The following is a 24,718-nucleotide window of genomic DNA, read 5'->3' as shown; positions in this document are numbered from 1 at the left end:
CTGACTTTAGCTGTTTCAGAGACATAGAGTTTTGCTTCCAAAGAAGGTATATCTTTCTACTGGTCCATGCACGGTGTAAAATTTCAGGAACAAGATTTTAATTTTCACCACCCCTTCAAAATTTAATTTCTAAACTCCATAGTAAATACTGTTAATAATAGGAATAGGATACGTATAATAGGAAACATCAATTCAGTCAGGAAAATCTCCTTTTGACAAGATACAATTCTTCTGATAATAATTAACCCCACATGACTTAAAATCCAGCACCAAAATCTCTTTTTCTTTCATCTTAATAAAATATCTTGAATTTTGTAAAGTTGGTTGCTAACCTGTATTATCAGGGCAAATTACTCCTACTTTTTATTGACTTGACAAAGAAATCTTTGTCCAAATGCATTTGGATACTGCCTGTTTTTTCTTATGCATACTTTGCTTGAGGTCATTTGGTTACATATGTGCCAGTGCAAATATAAAGGCCTTAAAAGTAATCTAGAAAAATATTGCCTCTAGATAGAGCTTAATAGTTCTTTTAAAGTTTTTTACCTAAATGGGTTGAAAAAAAAAATCATGGGACATTGAAATACTGAGATTCACGTTGGGGCCAGATTATACGCTAGATGTAGGGAAAATTATCAGAGTAAGAAGGTGAGTGCATCCCAGAAGCCATGCAGAGGGTCTAATGAAGATTTAATTTCAAGTCACATCACTGCAATAAGGAGTGGGTTATGAATCCAGAAATACAACCAGAAGTGGGATCACAAATGTAGAAACTGGGTTGCCAGAAATGTTTCATCTCAGTTGCTATCAGTGCAGCTTCTCTGAATTTTGAAGCCCCGCATCTTTCAGAATCTGCCTACTTACCTGACATAACCTGGTATCTCATTACTGTGAATCTGTCTTAACCTCTGAGGCAAATTTTGTTCACTCTCCCCCAGAATGCTTATGGAATATTTTCCTCCTACTCAGTATCTCTCAAAACCCATCTCTGTTGATTCCTGATAAGGAATCAGCAGTGACAGTTTTTAGCCACTTTTTTATGCTCAAGTATTTTTAGAAAACTTTTTATTGGATTTTTATTGTTACTATATCCTGTCTGCCCCTCTCCCCCTATTATTGAGTTACATTTTTATTATATCTCCTGTGAAATTGAATTGTATTATTCTCTGAGAAAAAAATTTAATGTTACTTACATTTTCAAAGGTGCCTACCAGTAACATTTAATGATGTAAAAAATAAGCATTATTACTCTAGTCCACTAATACTTATTAATCATGATTTTAAGGTGGCACTGGTGAGTTTTACTGGTAACTGTCCTTATCTTGCAGATGAAAGCCTGAGTATGCAGCATCAACAAGAGAACATTGACTAGTTAATTTTATCAATTTTTGATCATCTGTATAATACACATGAAGGATATGTATATTTGCCTAGACATTGTGTCAGCATGTATTTTGGGAACAAATTAGTATGTTGTGCCTCATTTCCCCCTTTGTTCCTTTGTATTCAAGGGGCTTTTACCTTTCCTATGTAAGACACTTGAGGAAATACATGCCTGCTGTGAAAGCCTGATTTATTTTGCATTGCATCTGCACAGGCTGGTTCTGCAATATTCATTTTGAAATTAAATCAGCTTCCCTGTGTCTCTACAAAGGAATTTATTTTTTTCTAAGAAGTTGATTCTTTTATTGTGTGCATTCTTGGCAAAAGTATGTGCATGGACTGTATTAGTGGCTTTCCTATGTATAGTAAGGTTTCTTATTTTCATTATCAAAGAAAATGTCAGTTACATGTATAATGCTTTGCAGAAGTAGGTCCTTACCCAGAAAGATTTCAGAGTCAAGAGAGTTAAGTGGAGTAAAGAAGAATAGTGGTGATATATTACACCAGTCCAATATGTGCCAATACTGACCTCAGCAAAAGCAGTGTGGAAGTAGTGTTATACTAAATGGGGGGAAAGCACCAATAAGATAAAAAAAAAAAAAAAATGCAGTAGTGCCGTCTAGTGTGCCAGGTGTTGCAGATTTCAGGAGAGGGACAGTAAACTACTTTCAATCCATCCCACTTGTTACCTGACTCTCCTCCTGCTGCTGCTCCCTTTTCAGTCTGCTGACAGGAGAGCAGTAACAGCATTGACAGAAGGTAGAGGAAGAGACCTGAGGGCTGTTTTGCAGATGCTGATTCTGGCACACATGCCATAAGGTTGTCATTGCTGCTCTAAAAAAATGAGCATCCACGGGGTTTTAAAGAAGGAGAAAGATAGCTGTTCTGTTTGTACTCCCATACAAATCTTGCTAATCTACCCATTGGTTTCCACTGCAAAACATGTAATGGCTAAAATATCCTTTTTCAGCTACTGCAGGCACATTTTCTTGGTGTTGGAAGAGGAAAAAAAGCTTGATGCCAGAAAAGAAGAGGGGCTGCTGATTTTCGAAGCCTACTGGTAGAAATTATTTTTTGCCTGGTGGCTAAAGGAATTTTATTGAACAGAGAGTCCACAAAGTTCTCTGTATGGGAGATGGGAGGTGAGAGGCAAGTGAAGGGAAAGAGGGATCTGTTTTGCATATTAATTCTTTGTACTAGGAGGAGCCCTTTTACTGTCACCATCCTGGTCTTTTCCACTGCTGCCTTTTCCACTTTCACTTGTAGCTGACTGAACCTCTCTGCTTTAATCCCAAGATATGCAAAGTGCATGGCTTACCCTTCAGTGTGTGAAGCTGCACAGGGTTTATTTTTGTCTTCCATATAGAATCTGCTTGTAACAAGTGGAAGAGTGATCAAGCCAGGAAGTGTTGTCTGCAAACGAAACCAACATTTCCACAGCACACATAATGCTGTGTATTCACCTGTCCTCTGCAGACGGTGCTGGAGGATATTGCTTTTCCAGTTGGATTTGCTTGAGGTGCAGCTACAACAGCATATCAAATTGAAGGTGTCAATTTTTAGCTATCAAAGTGTTAAAGAAGTTTTAAGTGAACAAAAAATCTGGGCCCAGGAAGGAGAGTGTTTGATCTTTGCTTTGTCATGTAGACTCTACTTCTGATGCAAATCCATGCAGCACTTCTGTTTAAACATTTCTGACTTGAGGAGTAAGAACTAGGTAAAAGATGTTTCAAATCTCAGAAATATGTTTAGGTAATGGAAATGGAGCTAGTTACTGGGGGGAGAGGGGTGGCAGTAGGAGAAAGCAGTCATAAGTAGTTTTTTCATCTGCTTATTGCGTATATCCTTTCTGTAGAGCTCGTTCAAGTAGATTGCTGTTGGCCATTTTGAAACTGGGTGGGAGAACTACCTAATCAGACATTGGTACTCAAAAGAAGTCTTCAGTTAGGAACTCATCTCCAAAGATTATGAGAAACAATTAACTGAGAGTTTAACAGTTGGACTTGGGGGGACTGTCCCCCAGGGACACGTGTCATGTTCTCAACTGAATAGAGGGACTGATGAAGGGATTTGCCCAGCACAATATGAAAATATGTTGCAGATTAGGGAATGTAAACACATAAACAGAGGGACACCTACAGCCATAACCCCTCCAAACTTTATCCTTTCATAAATCTGTCTTTATAAACCTTCGAAATACATGTAGACCTGATTTTCTCATATTATACCCTGCAGCATACAAGCACTTAACTCCCATTGATTTCAGTACCTAAATGGGAGTTGTAGATCCTAAATTGTCTTTGAGGATGTAGCCTTTAGTTCTTGGTTATTGCTGAAACTGAAAGTACTTGCCCATGCTCAGTACCTTTTAACGAGCTCAGTTCACTTCACCTAATAGACTGCACAGCTCGCAGTTCTCAGGGAATCAATATTCTGGGCCAGATTCTAACTTTAGTCCTGCAATGCACATAGCTCTTCTAACTAATTTTTAAAATGTGAATTGTGTGTGCATTATAATTTCCTGCCTTTTGAGTGGCTAGATGTGCAACTTTAATGTTCTCTTAATGTATTTTTAATGAACTTTCTTAAGGCTTCTGAGTGGAGAAAACATAAAAAAAAAATCTATAATATGGTCTAGACACTACTCAAATGACCCTTTTCCTGCAGAAGTAAGAAACTCAACAGGGGATTCCTTCTCCTGAAAGCTTCAGAGGCTGTGCAGCTTCCGACTCAGAGGCAGAATGATTGAAGCAATAGTTCTTGTAGAGTCCAAACTCAGTTGCTGTGCATATCACAAGATACACAGTGGAAGAGGCATGAGCTGTCAGGCTACTTTATTTTTTACTGTCAGCTATGTATTTATGCACAGCACAACCTTCTCCACTCTGTATATTTCAAAGCGCTAAAAAATCATACCAATTGTACTCTGCATGCTCAAAGTGCAGATTTCAAAGGTTCATGACTCAGTCAAATCAAAATCAATTTGCACCAGAACATTCAAAAGCACTTCTTCTTACTGAGGGTCATTTCTATGCTAAATTTCAACTCTCTGCTTGATTTTTTTCCTTCTTTTTTTTTTTTTTTTTTATTTTTTTATTTTTTTAGGGGGAAAAGTTGCAAAAAAATTCTTGTAATGGTAAAAGTGGTTTTCTTCACTTCTTTCATATGCCAAATAATGGAACTGCATTAATTCAAGCAAAATTACACTTTTTGGTCAGAGACAAGGTCAAGAAATTTTCACTCCCAAAGGTTAAAGGACAGCTGAATTAGAGGACAAGTGTACTTGTAAAAGTACATGAAAATTTAAATACTCTTATCAGTAATATTCATGCTTTAGGATCTTCACTATTTGGAAAAGCATTACATTTCTTTCTGTTGTAATAATTGCAGAGTATGGGAAATGTATCATAATAATTTATATTATTCATTTGATGGCATGTCATGTTCTGATTTGGTATCCAATTCACACCTAAGTATTTTGAGTGTAAAATCAGTTCCTCATCACTGTTCTTTCCTGGCCCCAAAGCTCACTAAAACTCCAGTTATGCCTACACTATGGAGTGCTGTGTAGTTGGAAGTTTCTGAGCAAGCTTAGAGGTGCAAGCTTGGTTCATTGAAGCAGAGCACAGCTCTCTACAGACTAATTGTGGCTCAGCAGGATGTGTTAGTGTATCTGGAGCTTTCTGTTGCCTCGACTGGATTCCTTCCTACCCATTATCAGGTGGCTCAGATGCTTGATGCTGCACAGAGAAGTCTCTTTGAACAGTGTCAGGAATGCTTGAAAGTGGGTCTGTTTGCTACAGCCCCATCAGAGCTTTACAGTGGCTAATGACCACTGGAGTAGTAGTGTTAGACTCTGCTGAAAATCAAATGCTTCTCCTCCCTCCCACTACCTTTGCTGGAGGAAGGCAGACAAAACAGTGGGATCATTCAGCCTCTGCTCGAGATGACGAGTCTTAACCGAAGGAGTGTTAACTGCCTGTTATGGCAGCCTTTTCTTCCCTTCATTCCAGCCCTACTGAAAAAAGAGTGCTATCAAATCAATATGGGGCAGGAAGCCTGCTCTTAAAGGCTTCAAAACTCTAGGTACCATCAAAGAATTACTGTTATTTGTTATTTCCTGCACTTCTCTCAGATGACTATTTATTTCAGCAGTGATGTTTGAAATTTGAAACAGGATATAGAAAACTTGTAGTATTGTATTTTTCTGAGGAGCATACAGACAGAGCACCAAGTCTATCATAAAATCTGTGATTAAGAAAACCTCAAACTGTCTGGATCTAAAATTTGACCTACTTTGAAGGTTGTCCCATGTAAAATTTAATTTACTGACCAACCAAATATAGATGTATGGGTGTTCGTGTGCTGCAATAAAATTCTGTAAAGACCATGAAATGTGACAATGATCTCCGAAGAGCTAGGTTATAGAAGTGATATTACAGATTTTAGTAATGCTTTAAATTAAGTGTCTTCAATATGCTTAACCTTGCATTAAACTTAGATTTAATAAGACAGATGTATATTAAGTACTGAATATACTTAAGGGAGCAATCTTGCATTGGCAGGGGATGGACTCAATGACCTCCTAATAGTTCTTCTCCATCTCTAATTTCTATGATACTAATTGATTATTAAAACACTTTTATTGAGGATTGATATGTAGCTATTATATAGTTATTAATCTTATAACCCAACTGATATTTAATTTATACATAATTTTAACACACAATGTCATTTTAGTTTTTAAAGAATAACCCTGGAACAGTGCATTCACTGGGACTCTGAAAAATCTTGGTGGTAAATGAGATTGGCCATTTTGAGGTTAATTGCAATTTTATGATTAAATCACATTTTACAGGGGTTTACAGGGGTTTTACAGGGGTTTACGAGGGAAGTAAGTTTACAGATCTCTCCACCAAAAAAAAAAATGTAATGTTTGCCTCAGCTATAGCATGGCTCAGGAAAGACAAAGAAACTTCTAATGAAGAGAGGTGCATTTATTTGAATTAAATATTATATGTTGTTAGATCTCAGACAACAGCTAAATTTTGAATATTTTAATGGTAATCTGTGTATCTCAATTTTAAAATTGTGAAGAAATATCCTAAAACTCTGAAAGTTTGGGGGAAATGGTGCAGTGCTTTTGAACATTCAAAATTAATTTCTGTGAATGTCTGGCTAAACAAAAAGCTGAAGTTTTGTAGAGCTGTGTTATTAATTCAGCTTGTATATGCCTAGGGCCATGGCTCATAATGGCATTCCTTTCTTTTTAACAAACTGTCAAGATTTTCAAAGGACATCCTGAAAGCCATAAGTGCCTATTTGTTGGATGTATTTCTCATACCCTAAAGGCTTTCTTTGATATGGACTGATCTTTTACATTTATGGATGGAAGTTGCATTAGAAAATGCCCTTTGTGAAAACCTGTAATATCTCAAGAGTGGCAAACATCTGATTTTTGGCTAGGGAAGTATGAAAAGTGCTAGAAGTCTGAATGTTATTTTAAAACATAATTTTCAAATAATTAGCAGCAAGTAAAAATATGAATAAATGCAAAACCTAATGCAAATGTATATTAATGCTTGAAAGTTCCTAGTTACTTTAAATAATATAAGGAATGGGTAGAGAATACTTCTCAATTTGCCCATGGGATTTGCACCTACTTTGTGATAAATTATTTACTTGCAACATATGTCTTTTGATGTCAAAAGTGTAACGACCAAGTTTTGTTTTTCAAGCAGAAGGCTGGAATGCAGATGGAAAGGGCCCTAATGTCTGGGACATATTCACTCATCAGGGAGGAGATCGAGTTTTCAAGAACCAGACTGGTGATGTAGCTTGTGGCAGCTACACTCTGTGGGAGGAAGATTTGAAATGTATCAAACAGCTTGGATTGACTCATTATTGCTTTTCTCTTTCCTGGTCACGTCTGTTACCTGATGGGACGACAGGTTTCATCAACCAGAAAGGCAATTGTTTCTTAAAAATAGAAGGTTGCAGCTTTAATTCAAGGTTATTGCTGCAGTCTGGCATAATTAATCCAGTATGCTATTCTGCAGTGTAGCTTTGAAATTGCAACTTTTTTTCAGAGTAATTATAGGATGATTTTTTATAGGTTTGCAACAACTTACTAATTAATATTCTAGATCCCCTCGGATAGCACAATCTTTTGGGATAGGATTATTATTATGTTTCCTATGTATCTTTTTGCTTACTCCAGTTTTTTTAATTGTAACTCTAAATCATTTTGCTTCATCAGAATGTTTATACTTACTGGGATCCTAGCCATGAGAATATTTTTGGATGGCTTACAATAGACAAGTTATCTCATTTGGCAAGTGCATTTAGATAGCTTATCAGTATACTCCAATGTGCTGAACTTCACATTGACTGTTTTGCACTAAGGGACTTACTTTTCCCAGACATTTTCCTTTAGCATATTAGAGAGGATTCTTCCGACTGATAGGAACTATGCTTAGTTCTCCAGCAAACAGAAGCTCTGAAAAGAAGAGTTTTCACAGTTTCAGCAGGCAGTGTATAAGTGTAAAGGGATAGAGCACAGAAATAAACTGGTCATATTGCTAGAAGTCAGATATAAAATTTGTTTCACTTCGGATTAATGTATTTTAATTCCATCAGTGTGGACTGAGGGAGAGCTTAAGGTCACTCACTAGGAAAAGACAGGAAAGGGCAGTTGTGCCTACAGAACAGAGGGAATGGAAGAAAGAAGAAATAAAGAGAATTGTGAAGAATAAAAGCAACCAAAGCGGAACCAGAAAAAATGGGAGAATCAAAAAAGCTGGCTGAGATCTCTTGTATGCTGGGAGGATATGTTCTGAGGAGAAAAAAAAGTATATTTGAATGAACTTCTGAATCTCAATCCTTCTTCCTACTCTTCTGCATCTCAGTTCAACCAAGAATATATATATATATATATATATATATATATATATATATAAAATATAGATTTAGATTTAGATTTATACTTCTAAGGCAGTATTTGCCTTGGCAATTCCTTTCTTTTGGTTTGAAGACTGCAAAGACAGAAGGCTACAAAGGATAGGACTTAGAAAATACTCTTCAGGTTTTTCTTATCTCTACTAGAGTGGTACCAGCAGAAGCAGTCTTTTTCTGCAGAATTTTGGTCATGTCAAGCTTGGCTGTTCAGTAGACAGCAGCCTATCCTCTGCATCCTGCAGATCAAGGTTTTCACCAGAGAGTGGAGGAGCCTTTGTTTCAAGATTTCAGAAAAGAAGGGCTGGTAAATCTGCAGTAAACAGACCAACCAGCCATTTTTCCCTGCAGAGCATGCCAGTTGCATGTGCCAGTATCCCTGAGAGTCTTGAATTGAAGCTTTTTCTTTGCCACCAAAATTTACAATAGGTGGCCCACTTTCACTGGCACAGCTTGTCTTTCCCTCAGAATGCTTTTTGTGGTGTGTTGAATTTAAATTTGGCTGAGTTGTTGTGGTTTCTTTCCTGTACTGATATTCCTTCAGCTTGGGCTGCAGGCACTGTAAAACCTCAGCAAGCTGCCTACTGAATGGGCTTTATTATTTAGTTGTCAGAGTGGGAGATAGCAAGCAGACATTCTGAATGCACTTGGTAAGGAAAGCTAACATTTTAACAAAACTCAGCTGTAATTTCAGAAAATGTTCACTTGATCCCCAGTATAAGCAGTTGCCTGATTAATATTATGAACTTTACATTTAACGAAAGGGCATTGGCAGAACTCCAAGTAGGCCAACTTTCATTAGGCAGGAGTTCACTTCTCCTGTGCAGTGATCTGTTGAAGCAATTGTAACTGCATAGCATGGAAAGGCCATCATCTTCTATATAAACATTTTTGCAAAGAGCATGTGAAGAATTAGAAAGCTTAAAGCAATGTCCTTTCAAATAAAATCATTCACACCAACTGATTCACTACCAATTTCACACCTAAGGTATAGGACATTTGAAAACCTTTAAAACCATTCTGTTTCTGACTTGGTTGAGGTAGGGTCTTTTAAAGCAGTGATGTTGTAGATGTATTGTTCCTATGATATGTCAGGTTTTAGCTTAAAGCTTACACCAAGTTTTTAAAGTATTTTCATACAATTTTTACCCTAGAAGGTGCCAAGTGAGCTGCTCAACATTAAGTGTCAGGGCAGAAAAAGACAGAAGTTGTACGCAAGGGGATATTGAGTCTGTGAGAATTTGATGTTATGCCTTACTTCAGCATGAAGGTAGGGAATCAGAAGGGGGAGAGAAGATGATAGAAAGGAGAAAAGGACAATCCTTCACTTTCTACTGACAAACTGCTCCTTAATATCTGTGATCCCAAAATTTTGAGTTATCTCCACAAAACTCTTATATGTACACTTCTTCAGAAGAATCTTTTCTTCTGTATTTCTGTTTCTACCTGACTCACAGATACATCCAGAGAAACTAAGTCAGCCTACTCTGGAAGGTATGAGACAACCTGGAAATTTGACTTCACATTCACATTTTTCAGGCATGCAGTTCTATTTCTCTTCATTTTCTAACAAAAGGCATAAATCTTTCCCAATATAGGTGTTTAATTGAGATGTAAAATATAAATGATAGCTGGTTGCACTTAGATGTTATAAATTATACTATATAATTTACAATCTGAAAATTAGGATGAGGTATGCTAGTGTCTTCTATGTAGGAGCTGAATATGAGAGGACAGGATCCCATAGCAGCAAAGGAGCTCTTTTTTCCCAGTTTAAGCTTATGTAGTAAACCTTGTAAGTCTCATTAGCAAAGAGTTAACACACACCCAGTCTCAAAAGTTGGAGAAACAAGATGTATTTGCTGCTAATTGCTATTGCAAAATGCAAGAATTTGCTTTTCAAAGTTTAAGTTCTAGTATATTCCTTTCTCTTCTGCACGGGTGTTTTCTCAGGCATAGGCACGTATCTCCTCTGAATTTAATGAGTTTTTCTGGTGCTGCATTCAGAAGGAAAAGCAAACTACATGTGAGATTTATTGTGAATTACTTTGTAAACAATCTTATTGAGTCTTGCTGTGCTAAGGGATGTGTATGCACCTGTTTGTTTAGGAGAAGTCACTGTCTAAATCTGGGGTTTGTAATTGATTGCTGCAGTAAATGTTGTCTTAAAAAAGCTATTTGGCAGAAATCCCTGAGATCAGTCATTTGAAGTCGGGTTAAGTTGAAGTCTAATACTGTCCTTTTAAGAAGAAGGTAGTGTGGCATTCTGTGTTGGCATTTTCAAACATCAGTACCAAGGAATATATAATAGAAGTATAGAACAAATTTCCTGCTCTGGATTAAACAAAATCTCTGGTTCAGAAACTGTTAAGAATAATAATCTAGGCCATACATAACCTCCTAAACATACCTTTTATTAACCTTTGCAATTTAGTCTTCCTCCTCCTACTTTTTGCTGTGTTTCTAGTTCTCTAGACATTTCCCAGATCTGTGTTTCAATACAGCAAGGCCTTGGGGGATCTATCCACATAAGGATATGTGGTAGTCTAAGACCCACAAAAATTTTATGAAATTTAGGTTTCTGAGGTTATTAAACACTTTGGTATATTTAGTCCAAGTCTCTGAAGCAAAGACTGACTGATTCCTACATTCCACCAGCATGAGAGAGACCTATTCCTGTCTGGAGCCTCTTAGCTTAAATAATAATTCAAGGCCACTGCTGGCCTTTTCCAATTACTGCAGTAAAATAGTTCAAGTAAAAGAGCAAGCTAATTGATACTCTTTGAACCAGAGCTTATGATGTGTATTTCAATAGTTAGTATTTTCAGAAGCTTTAAAAGCAATATTGTTTGTGTTTGCATGGAAGCAAAATTAAAAATGCCTATTTGAGAGCTTTAAGTATCCTGATATTTAAACATACAGTGACCTCTCAGCAGTGTAAAAATTGTCCTTTAGGAAACATATTCATGTCAGCCACTGCTAAATCAGTACACAAGGTGAATTCCTTTTAAGCCTCTAGAAATACATCCTCAGTACTGGCTAGCTTTAACAACACATCCAGGAAATTAAAGTTGATCTCTGTCTTAGCAAGAGGGGACAAGAAAGGTTAGAAGTCATGAGCTTTTAGAGAGGTGAGCTAATTCCTTCTTGCAGTTAGAAGGACTGAGCAGTCTGCAGCAGTGGCAGTGTGAAAGGGTAAGAGATGGTTTCTTGGATAGACTATTGTCAAGCCATTCAGTTTGGTGGCTAAAGAGACCAGTGCCTCAAACTCCATCTAAAATCTCGCAGAACCCAATGAAAAGCCTTAAATATAATATAGATCTAATGAGCAAAATGTTGAATTCACACTATTGCAAAATGTTGAATACACTGACAGTGTCTTTGTCCTGATGCTGGCACAGTGAATGGAACATTCTGGAGGAAACAGCTAATCCAGCTAACCAAGTTCAAAACATAAAAGATCAGCTTAGTTACCTTGCTGAGTGTGGCACTGAAGTTTTTAAAAGACACAGTTCTCAAGGAGAAAAATGCTTTTATTAGAATAAATCTACCTGTAAGGCTCTCAAGCGTCAGGCTTTTTCCAACATGCTTGTATCTTGCACGTGCAGTCAGGCTGCCATTCAGGCATTTAAATGAAAGGATTATATTTTCATGTGACCAGCACCCATCAGAATTATGTTTTTCCTGGGGAGTTGCTGTCCACTGATCTATTTTGAAAATTTGCATCCTCATTTCATTTTACGTGCCTGGTTGGAAGATTTTGTGTGCTGAGCATTTTTGCCAGCTCTGGGGTCTTGTAACAGTAGTCAGCATGCACTTGAGAGAAAATATTTGCATCTCATAATAGAGAAAATGTGCAGTGAGGTTGCTTCAAGTGTTAAATTGTAGCAAAATTATTATTAACCCTTTTTTGTTTCCTTTAAAATTTTCAGAAGTCAATTCTTACTGCAAAACCATTATGGACCTGGGAAATATCATCCTTCTCCCTGTATCAGTTTGGTTTGCCTTAATCCTCAAAAAACAGAGATGACTGGAAATCTGAAAGTCCCACTGACACCATCAATATTCATGTAAATTGTTGCTTCAGAACATTTGGAGATTGAGTGATCATTACTAATGGGTCTTATGTTGCTTTAGGTGGTTATTTAAAAGGTATGGCTCCAGTATTGGTACCAGAGCTTACAAGGCAGTTTTAATGTGTAAAAACTACTGCTAAACCCTGATGCAGTTGTGGTAACATTTGGAGAAAACACTGTGGACTTGTGTCTATAGCTCAGATTGATAGAACCTCTATGAGTTCTGCAGAAGATTTTTTAGGAGCCCATCTGGATTACATAATATATTGTAGAAGATATAAATAAATAAGTCACCTTGGGATTTGTAATTTAATTTTTTCATGCTGGCTATAAAGATTAGGAGCCTTAGTGTTTTCCTATTACCTTTGTACTTGATATCTGTCTTACTATTTGAAATGACACACCAGTGTTATATCATCTTTTGAACTCCAGAAATTATCTTTCAGTAAGGCTTTCCTGGCATAAATCTACTCCTGGCAAGGAGATGCGTGGTGACTGCCAGTACCAAGGGGTTAAGGAGCAGTGGCAATAAGCAGATGCTAATGCAGGAAAGATATTTTAGTCTTCTCATTAAAATAAGTCATTTCACTGTCTTCATGGATATTTGCACAGTTTTGCTTTTCCATTGTTAGTCATAAAAGGTCACTTCATGGAAAATTAAGTTAATAGGGTCAGTGCAATTTGATGAAAACTAGTTTTAGTTTGTAGCTGAGAAAAGATAGAGGGTAATGCATCTGATTTTATGGCCTTTCTTACATCTGTTCTGAATAAAACTTTTGCTCTCTCTTGTTCTAGGATACATATAATAACCCTATAATTTACATCACTGAGAATGGGTTTTTATAAAGTGACCCTGCTCTACTTGATGCCAGTCAATGATGGGAGTATTTCAGACTGATTTTACAGAAAATTTTAAAAGTCAACATTTAAAATTATGAAAGATCATTGATGTAAATCTAATAAAATTTTATTCTGTGCTTATTTGCATTCAGCAATGACCATTGATTCCTGAAGCTAAAACTTATGTAAATCAGAGTAAAGTCATGTGATCAGAAAAAATGTTTAGCTGAAAGGAAAACAAGTAGTTTTAATCATGGTGTGGAAGCAAAAGAAAAGGTGCTCCATACGTACATTGTTCCTAAACTAGTTTTGTAAAGTCGAAGTTCTTCACTGAGCAGAGCAACCACGTTAAAAAGTGCTTATCATTCATACTTCTTATTGTGCAGGAGGTAGAGTTGAGTTCACCTAAAAATCTTTCCATTGCATCTCATTATATCCTTACAGAATACAACCTCCCACACACAGTGAGGTCTGTGTAACAACTAATTCCTGTACACAGCCATTAAGTCATTATAACTCAGCTTCTGCCTTTGTGTCGAGGTGGTCAAAACTGTTCAACGCTGGCAAAGGTCTGTTTTTATGCTTTACTTATAGTTTTTGTATTGGCCCAGTTTCCAACCTTCTGGAAACTCCTTCCTTACCTCTCTTCTCTTGGTAATATTCTCTATAGTAATTTACTGGAAGTAGATCTTCTCACTATGTAGCAAGTGAAATGCATTTTAAGATGTCAGTTCATTTACATAACCACTGGTATCCCAGTTGTATTCGTCCAAAAAGATCACAGTCATGAAAGTCATATCATAGTTCAATACTTTTTGTGGCCACTTTTACATTGTCATGCTTAATTTTTACTTTTGCTGTTGAATTCTTTATTTTATCCTTACTTTTATTAAAAAACTGGTTTTTGTTAAAAAACTGTTTCATTTTAAAGCTTTCTATCTTCTTCCTTTTAATTTAGAGCTGCAGTTATGCAAAAATCCATGCTAATTACCCCTTTTTTTACAACTAAGTAGAAGATGCACAGGACCTTTTTCCAGCACTGAAACCAATTGACAGGTTCTCTTTCTATCTGAAGCAGACTGGTCATCTACCAGCTGTCTTTGGAGAGAACCTCCTGAACTGTTCCATATCTGACCCCAAGCCATGTCTGGAAACTAATAGGCATTGGACAGCAGTTTTATCAAGGAGTTTTGTTTACTTTTAGGTTTGTAGGCAAGATATCTGGATTTGACTTTCTCTGAAGATGCAAAGAAATTGAGAAACACAGAATTCTCACTGTTCTATGAAATGGAATTAATTTACCAAATTTAGTTGTTTTGACAATGTTTTGGAATGTACAATGACTTCTCCTGAAGTAAATATTTAGGGTAGGTCTGATGAATCCCACTGCAATGCATTTGTTGTCACAGTTCTCTTTATGCATAGTAACAAATGAATGGACTAGCTTGGAGGGTAGATGCTTATTGGAAGACACCAAGCGTTGAGTAAAATTTGCCTTTACCATTTTTTCAGCCCAAAAATACTTTTAAATGTGTATGTGGTCTGAGTCTAATCAGTGCAACCTTACAAAGGTTTAGTTATGTATGCAGGTTGACATTAAGTTTATAATTTTATCCAGTAAAATAGCATAGTGGAATGCTGGCTGAAATGCGTCCCTCTGTACAAAGATAATACAGCTCTTAAACCCATCAGCTGTAGGCACTCCATGAAGAAATGTCAGTAACATTATCCCCATGTGACTTTGTGCCCACTACTCTGAGTAAACAGTTTGTCAAGGCCACTCCACATGTAATGACCCACGAATGAACAACCCATTTCAAGTTTTCAGCTCAGACTGATGCAAAGCAGGATACTTAAAGATGTTCACTTTATTCAGTGCTTAAATGCTTAACCATTTATTAAGTGTTACATGAAGCATAACAGTTTAATTGCTTTGCATACAGTGTCTGCTCTATTATAATTCCTTATCTTTTGAGCTAAATTTTGAAATTATTAGTACAGACTCATTCATGCAAGGGCCTTTGAGTCATGACAGAAGACCGTGCAGATTTTGCTGTGCCATTTAAACATCTACTTACTTTTTTGACTAACTAAGAAATAAACATGCTTGACTACAAAGCAAAGTATATCTACAGTTTGTTACTGCAGTTGTTATTAGAAATATTTTAGTATGTTGTAATTAGATTGATAGTATAACGATTAAATCTTTTTTTTTTTAACTTAAAAACCTTCCTAGCTTTTAAGATACATATTTACACTGGTTATCTTAGTTTTGTCATCCAAAATTTTCAAAATAATAAGGATCTTCCATTTTCAAGGTCTTGTGTTTTGAAAAGAGTTATGCTCTAGTATTCTGAAAATCAGAACACTTCAGTGCCTCTTAAGCTACATGTCCCAAATTCCTAAAAATTTGCTGTCATCAGGACCATTTAAATTACACGACTTTGGAGGGCAGGAGCAGTCCTGAATTGGTATATCAACACTGTCAGAGAAAATTGAGATTTTTATTTTTTAGTTAGTTAAGAAGACCAGAATGAGCAATGTAAACACGAACTAGGAAATAGAGAGCAGCATGCAGCTACTATAAATCATATCATTGCTATTATAAATGTGTACAACTGCTGCCACATTGCTTCTGCAATATATGAATAGATAAAAACATCAATATTTTAAGAAATGTGGATATACATATTTAGCACCTCAACAGAGCCATAAGCATGCATGGTGCTTTACAGATAAATGAAAGTGATGTCTTCTTACCCCAAGGAACGGAAAATCTAATTTAGATACAATGCATGAAGAGATGATGAACAAAAAGCTGGATGAGAGGTAAAAAGAGAACATGGGTCAGAGTAGTCAAATGCTTTTTACTGCAATTGCTCTTTCTTAATTTTATGTAATGTATGTTAAGGATGACATCTAGGCCAAAGATCAAGGCTGCCAAAAAAAAAAAAAAAAAAAAGGTATTTGAAAGTACTTAGTTTTGAAAAGTGGAGCCCTCTAAGAAAGATAATGTAGTTCTATAAAGTCCGTGGAGAAGAGCAGTGCAAATATGGGTAAACTATTGCCAGCTGATGGAGAAGAGCAATGAAAGTATTCCACAGTCTAGCTGGTAAACGATTACTAATAATGCTGATGGGGAGGAAAAAATGAATTAAATGAATTTTAGGTTGCAGAGTGCTGCAAGAAGTAGGTCCTGGAAGTTAGTAGAAATAGAAAGTAAGGAAATTGAGGATGATGTGATGTGATATGAGCAGAGGCAAATAAGAGGGAGATGAGTAAGAATAAATGTGAACAAGCAGGACTAGATTTGGAAGTAAATAGGAAACATATGAACATTTAATTTGGAGTCAGCTAGAAGGTCAGCAGTAAAAGATGCAGGGCAAATAGGAGAAATGATTGTGAGGAGAAAAGGATGGGTAAAGCTTAAGATTCAGATGGTATTAATTTTCTCCTTAAATATGCTTGAATGATGCAGAAGAGAAAATGAGATACAGAGAATGCTGACTGCAATGGGAAGTGTACAGCAGAACTAGAACTGACAGTAAGCAAGGTAGTTCAGTTAAGATTTTAAAAATTGAACTTTAAATTAAATGCAGTCCCTTCTGGATAGCTTTTTATGTCCTTTTTTCCTCAGACTTCTAAGAATTGTTACGAAGTCTTTTATTTATTGTTGTCACTGTACACTCCAACCTTGCTCTCATGAACGAACCATTTAGTCTGTGTTGTAGATACGTACAAGCCTGCTTTTGCTGCATTCCCTTGCACATAAAACACTGAGGTTATAATGCAATATTCTAGTCCATGAAAATATGATTTATTGTTAAATTAAATATGGATGTCATAATGTGAGCCCCTTGGGTCAACTATAAGCTTGAATGTTATTGAAAGAGCTGCAGCAGGAGCTCTGTTTCTTCACTGCTGCTGACAAAAATGCCTCTACAAATAGAATACAACAATGCAGACATATTAAGGAGCCTCTGAGATGTGCTGTCCCTGGCATAACATTGCCATGTGACATTTTCAAGAACTATAAATACATTGACTATATTATAGTGTAAAAGTTAAGAAGCTTTGCAGTAGTCACTGCAGAAGAATTAAAATCAAGCTGAATTTGTTGTGAATACCATGAGGGATTTTAAAAAGCTTTTAAAATCCCAAACCAACACAAACAAAATAAACAACTGAGAAAGTCCTAAAATCATAAAGATATAACTGAGATAGTGCAATATTTTTATCAGTTTTTAGTGTAATTTTTAAAGGTCCAGAAGACACAAGAATGATTCCATAAAGTTCCAGTTAAATGCCAGTATTATAAGTCCCCATTGTAACAAGAGCAGATGTAATTTCTTAGAAAAGGTATCTGAGACTGGTTAGACAAGAAGTTACAGTTACCACTTTGAAGCAATATTTGCTTGTTAGTCAAAATTTATATATAATTTTTCCCACATTAATCCTTTAAATCTGAATGGTTTAACCTGTGAAAATGAGCTCTTTTTTTAACTCTTAACCAGCAGTTTTGCAGTGTAAAATTATGAAAGAACATTTTCTTTCTCCAAAATGTCCTGTAATCTGCCTTCAAAATTATCTTCAGTGAAAAAAACCCCACAGTTGTGAGCTTGTGAACTCGTGTTGGGAAACTTTCTACTGGGATTAGGGTAATAGAAGCCCGACCAGCACAACAACAGAAGAGGATCTCTGCAGCAAATATATGTGAGTGAACTTCTTCTGCCACTGTCTTGATTTTGATTTAAAAAAGCCCCAAAATTAAAAGACAGATTTATGCATTAGCTGCTAGATATCTCTGGATTGATCAGCTCGCCCGGAGGGAAAAGACTGTAATACACAGGAGCTTTGTGTGCAGTGTTAGAAAGAGGATAGCTAGGCTGAGTGGTGCAGCAGTTTGTTCACGTTTTGGGGAGCTGGGATGTAGCCAGTATTTCACATCCTCACTCAGTACCTGGGATTTGCTTTGATTCAGAAGTAACCAGCCCCGCAGTGAACTGTTAGTTTTCAAAAGCATTAGGAACTGCAGAGCAAGAATAGCTCCTGCTCTGTAGAGGAGAGATACAGCGTAGGAGGCTTTAGTTCCCTCAGAGAGGATAACCTAAGTAATTAGGCACTGTGGATGTTGTACTACTGCTAGATAGCTCATGATTAAGTCCCTGCTATAAACCTCTTGGAAAGATCAGTTTTGTTACAGACATACTATTTTCTCTGCTTAGCAGTACTACCAGACTGTTGAAGTAAAATTCAGGAGTTTTCAGTTTTCCTGCTGCTTGCCTTAGTTGTGCAAGCAAGAACCGGGGATCTCAACAGCTAACCAGTTTCTAATCTCCAAATCACACCTAGGTGGCCAGAAAGTTAGAGGCAATTATTGCTCACCTGCATTTTAGAGAGTTCCTGCAGGAAATGATTTTTACCTGTACAATATAATCCCTACATCAGAGGTAGCTACTGTACTTTTTTGATTCTGTTTTTTTTTTTTTTTTTTTAATTGTACAAGATGAAAGACAATGACAACTCCACTGGAAAAAAACATTCACTAATAAAAAGGAGGGATTTTGGCCTTTATGATGAATAAACAGTCTTTCATGAAAATCGTGAATTTAAATTCATCAGATGTGGATATCACATAACATCATTGAGTTTGATATCAGTTCTAAGCCACATGCTTCATATGGAGTTACCTTTCAGAAGCAAATGTACTGAATCCACAGAGGCACATCATTAAAAAATGCTGTGGTAGTGTTGTGTCTTTAAGACAGCTTTTAATTTATATCTCCCCTTTTTTATGATAACACAGCTTTTAAAAACTCAGGCCCCTTAAGTACATTCTAAATGCTTTCTTAGGATCACTATACAGGATCACATATACAGGATCACTATTAGCAAAAACTAAGTTAATATGTAATACAGTTTGGTTAAGCTTTTCCACACAGACATATATCTTTCCTGTAGCTGAGAGATAAGTTCAGTTTATTAGAATAAACATCTGTATTTAGATATCTATCACTTCTTAGTCACTGATTTATATTCCAGAAAAAGAGATTTTTCTTTTATCCCAAGATGGTCATATGTTCCTGAGTACTTTCCATGGGATGTAATAATGCTCTGCTTCTCATCTGTCTAAGTGTCTGCTGGTGACCATTTAAATAGATAGACCTATGATATGATCATCCTTATGTTCATTTGACAATAACTGATGAATGGACCTCTTCCAAGACACATTTTTATAATTGCAAATAAACTTAGTTAGGATCTACTGTGTTAAAAAACAACTGTGTTTTGAAGTGCTTGGGTTGGTAGCTAATATATTACTATCCAGCTTCCAAGCTAGTTATTTTTCATTATGTTTCTGTGATAATAATAGCTCATCATTTGATTTCATGGGAGTTATTGTCATTCTAAAGGGCTGCAAATGATATAAATGCATCTGTACAGGGAATATTGCAATGTCAAACGAAGTAGTGTCATTGCAGATTTAGGTATATGCTGCCACAATGTCAATGTAAAAGGAAAGAAAACATTGATCAATAGAGCATAGTATCAGAAGTGATTGGATATAATGCAAACAATGCATTATCTCTTATACAGTCTTGTTAAATTAAAATACAACTTTCAGGCTATGAAACCAGTGCATTGGATTTGAACTCATGTGTGCCTGGTTATTAAAAGCCACTGCCATTTTTACTGAGTAAGTATATGCCCCTTTATGCATTAACACATACGTTCAATATGACCTACTTTATAATTGCTGTGGGAGTTTGCCTTTGCATTTTTTTGAGAGTTCTCTGTTCAGATTCTCAACCATAGCATTGCATTAGCTTATTTGCATTGAATCAATTTTGCTAAGGGTTCTCACATTTTTATATAAAGAAGTACTTAGCTTTGTTACACAGGGAATGAAATATCTTGATATCAATGTTAAACTAGGGAAATGGAGGTAGCACAAGTTCAGTGTAATTTAGCTAAGGTCAAATTGCAGATGGGATAACAACAGGAATAGTACCTGGATTTTTCTGCTCTCCTGTTCTGACTCTGTATGTGCAATGGCACATTCCTGCTGCTAACAGACATTTTGAAATAAACATTCATATCAGAGGATATGAATATGTACCTGAATGCATGGTTTACATCTTTCAAATACTCTAATGGGAAAGTCATCTGGTGAACTTGTATAGTAGCTGTAAATTAAATACAAAATGTTACTATTTCAAACATATTAAGAACACTTATCCCTACTGAAGCAAGTCTGATGTTTGAACAGAAGATTCTTGAGGAGTTAATAATTCTATTACACAGTGGAATAATTTGCCCAGAAAAAAAGATGGATGATTATATTTCTTGGAAATACAAAATCAAATTACCAAATAGTAAAATAAGTGCAAAGCATTATACCTCTATCTATCTAGATATAACACAATTTAGAATATATAAATTAGAAAAAACCCCACAGCTTTTACTTTTTCATGCTAGAATAACAGAAGACCAGCTACATAAAGTTTTTTAGAGTTCCCTAACAATTTATTTTCAGAAAAAAAGGGAATATAAGAAAATGAAATTCTTGAAAGAAGAATCAATTTTATCACGTTCATGATAAATGCTTAAAAATCTACTTTTACATTTTGTTTTCTTACAATAATGTAACAGTTAAGTATATTTCCTTGTTATTCCCTGCAAGAAAGAAATCCTCTGTTGTTGTCACTATTTTACTTTTTAAAAGTAACACTCAAAATAAAGATCTTCCTAATATTTATAGTAATTCTGTTTTCTATTTTCAAATTGTGCATCCTGGAACATTTACACTGTGTAACAGTGACTTGGAAGAAGGGGAATGTAGGGCTTTTGTAACAGTCTTGAATTAGAGAGAAAATCTGGAGCGAGTTGGACTTGTATGGCAAGTATTTGCTAGTGTTAGGCTCGAGGGATTAATTGTCAATTAAACAGGAAAAAATTCCTCTGCAATGGCCGTTTGCAAAACAAGGAAAGAATGTCTGCAAAGGTTCCTTCTCTTGCATCTCACACCATGTCTCCTCTGTTTCAGTATTTAAGAAGCCTTTGAGACACTTCCATGTTAGTCTTCCTTTTTTATTCCCTCAGTAACACCATTGGGTTAGGTCTAGCAAGACTTGAATTCCTAGAAACACTCACTGTCTTCACAGCTAAAGTGTAATTTCTTTACTGATGTTCTTTGTGATGCTTAATTTGTTGGTATGGAATAATAAAGTTTATATGGACAGCTGTTGTGGGAACTTTAGGAAAGGGCTTAAGCAACAAAGAAAAGCTTTGATTTTTCAGAATCAACTGTATGTGCCTTAGGTGTTTCAATGTTTCTATAAATAACTCATAAACCGACAACAGTATTACAGTAGTTTGCACTCGTCTTTCTTGGAAGTATAAGAAATTATATGAAGCATAATTTTACAAAGAGAGTTCAAAACCATGTTTTTATATACTGTGTATGTCACCCTTGCTCCAAGTATGACACAAGAACAGACGAGAGACCAAATTGCAAGAGGAAAAAAGAAGCTTTAATACAAAGGATTCTTCAGCTTATATAGACCAATACCATACCTTCTACTTGATTGGCTAGTAAATAAAAACATATTTCTCACACACCGTCCTTGAGAAGAACGGAAAAACAAGGTGGGAAAACACCACCTGCAGATTGTTTATACTAACAAGTTATCACATTCCTACAACTCCCTAAAAATTCTCACAAGCCACTGTGAGAAATGATTGCCTTTTCTCTCTCCCTGACCAGGCTGGCATCCACAGGCTGGCTGTGTATCCTTTATAATGGATTCTTACTCATTACTTGGATGATTTTTAAAAAAGTGACAAACCATTGCTTGTGTTACTGCAGATACAGGGTCAGCGAAGAGCTCAGGCAGTATATTTGTGCCTGGACTAATACCTTCACTGTAGTACGCAGGATCATGCTGCAACAACTGGAGCTGTCATGCACTTTTCAAGTTTATTCTTCAGTCACCATGCATTGTAAAAACCAAATCTACAGATGCTGAAGGAATGAATTAGCATGGCTGAATGAAGAGCCAGAGACAAATGCTTAAGCCCTTGCAGAAGGGGAGAAGAGAGTGCTTTTGGCTTCTGCAGCTTCTGAAAGTCATTCAAAAGCTCTCTCTTGGACTTGCATGCCTTTTATATCTGCAACTCAGACTGTTGCCTCTGATCTCACCAACCAGCTTTATGCTTCTCTGGCAGTCTTTTTCTTATTAGCTACCCCAGCAGTTAGGAGCAGCTGGGTGCATAAGTAAACAATCTCCAGGTTCTACATCCTGTTCTTAACTCAGCACCTTTATAAACTTCTAAAAAGGATCTTTCACTAAGAAATGCAATTTGCAGAGATAAGTGGGACAAAATCTTTAGTGTCCCCTGTCAGGTGTTGGCTTTACAGGGTGGGCATTAGCTTCAATACTGGACCTGCATTCTGAGACTTCAGTAATCCAGTGTTTTTTTAATATAGGTTACAACATCAATTAGGGCCATGGAATCCCCTTCCCATTTATATTCTTTTGTGCATTTTTTCTGTTCCTAGTTGGCTATCATGGCATTTCTCAGTTTGGTTTTTTTTTTTTTCTTTTTTTTTTTTTCTTTTTCTTTTCCCTACTTGCCTTATCCCCATTAATCCTGTGTTTTCCAGCAGGCAGATGCTGATTTTTCTCATCCATGTGTAATCCCAATGAAATTTTCATTTTCCATATTTTATAGTCTGCTGCTGTTCACCTTTTTAAACACAGGCAATAGCAGTCCAAGGGAGAAGAATTCACTAACCTCCTGGGGAAACTAAAAATGATCATAGTCTAGCAAGTCAGTCTTTAAATGTCCTTTGCCCATTCCACCCTCCCCTCTGCTACTCTTTAAGTATTTAAATCTGCCCCCTACCAGCCAGACTTCCTCACCAGATGGTGCCTTCTGACTAGCTCTGCCTTTCTTCAGAGGATGAATAAGTACAGCAAAGAGCATAAGGAACTGGTGAGACAGCTACTGGAATATTTCATCAGCGCTAGTGTCCACTTCTTTAAAAGGACAGTGAAAAATGGCAGAGAGCTCAGGAAGGAGCTGCAAAAATGATTTGAGGGCTGGAGAAAATGTCTTACTGGGGGACTCTAAAAGAATTCAATCTGTCTACCTTATCAACAAGAAGATTGAGAGGTGACTTGATTACAGTGTACAGGTACCTTCATGGGAAAAATATACCAGGTACCAAAGAGCTCTTTAATCTGGTGAAGAAAAGCATAAAGAGAGCCAATTTCAAATGAGAAATCAGACACATTTTTTAGCAGTGCAAGAAATTAAATATTGGCACAGATTACCAGGAGGTCTGGATTCTGCACCTCTTGCCTTCACATCAGTGCTCAGTATAGTTTGGAAGATACACCTTAGTCAAATATGAGTTTTGGATATATACCAGGGACGCTATTGAAATTTAAGAGCCTATGATTCACTGAAGATAAACCTAGATGACCTTATGCTTTCTTGGTTTTTAATTCTATAAATATAGGAGTGCTGTCTGCAACATCTCTTCATGAATCATTAAAAGAAATCTGGTATGAGGTGTATTCTGGCAGTATTAGGCACTGGTTTTGTGGAAGTAGATTTGCGTAAAAACTTATTTTATTAGCCTAAAGACAAAGCTAAAACAAACAAACAAACAAACAAATAAAAGGAATTAATTGATCCAGAGTATATGATTTCAATATTTAGGTAACTTTAAGTCACTGTAATTTTTGAAGTCAGGACAATTTGAAAATATATACCTCATTTTGTAAAGAAAAGCCAAATGTTTCTTTGGAGATATTTTAAATTTGAATATTTATACTTTCCCCAAAATATTTCAATTTTTTTTTTCCAGCTGAAAGAATTCTGCCCTCCTTTTGCCATAATTGCATTTACAGTATGCTTATTTTCAATGAGAAAACCACCTGAGGTTCTTCCAGAGACACAGGGAAACATATTCCATACTATTATTAGCTCATTGGTTGTTCTTACTTGTTCTCCTCTCTGAGAATAATTCTCATTTATGCAGGCAGTGATAGGGTTTTAAATGATGTAATCATATCTTGGTGCAAAATGGTAATGGCTTTATCTTTAAAGATTTTTTTAAAGGTTAATTATATTCCACAAATTGTTTTAAAAGTAGAATGTTAATATTATTGTAAGACTCCAACTTGGAAGGCAATTTCCCTATCTAATATATATCATTTAATCTCAATATTCTTCCTCCTTTTCTTCCCATTGCTACTGTTTCCAAGTCCCATGCTAGGTTTTTTTTTTTTTTTTCTTTTGTGTTTATTCATACACCTGTGGGTATCTGTTTCCTCTCCTCCAGCAAGATATCACTTAGTCAGGCCATGCATATTTATCTTTTCTCTTGGTCTTAACTCATAATTTATTTTTTCCCATCTCTTGATACCTTTTGCTTTTCTTTCAGCTTCATT

The 24,718-nt window shown here is 36.2% G+C and overlaps 1 protein-coding gene across 1 annotated transcript in view; it reads left to right on the top strand.

Annotated features, from left to right (window-relative positions):
* The window catches only part of LOC128806849 (cytosolic beta-glucosidase-like), a 150,489-nt gene that overhangs the window by 18,614 nt on the left and 107,157 nt on the right, over positions 1–24,718 (top strand). Inside the window, 2 exon segments of the mRNA XM_053976682.1 lie at positions 2,860–2,932; positions 7,125–7,352. Of these exon segments, the coding sequence (XP_053832657.1) occupies positions 2,860–2,932; positions 7,125–7,352 (301 nt within the window).

This window comes from Vidua macroura, chromosome 4 (assembly GCF_024509145.1).
Source record: "Vidua macroura isolate BioBank_ID:100142 chromosome 4, ASM2450914v1, whole genome shotgun sequence".
Lineage (NCBI taxonomy): Eukaryota > Metazoa > Chordata > Aves > Passeriformes > Viduidae > Vidua > Vidua macroura.
The sequence above is the reverse complement of the archived record's forward strand: the minus strand, read 5'-3'. Positions and strand labels throughout refer to the sequence as shown.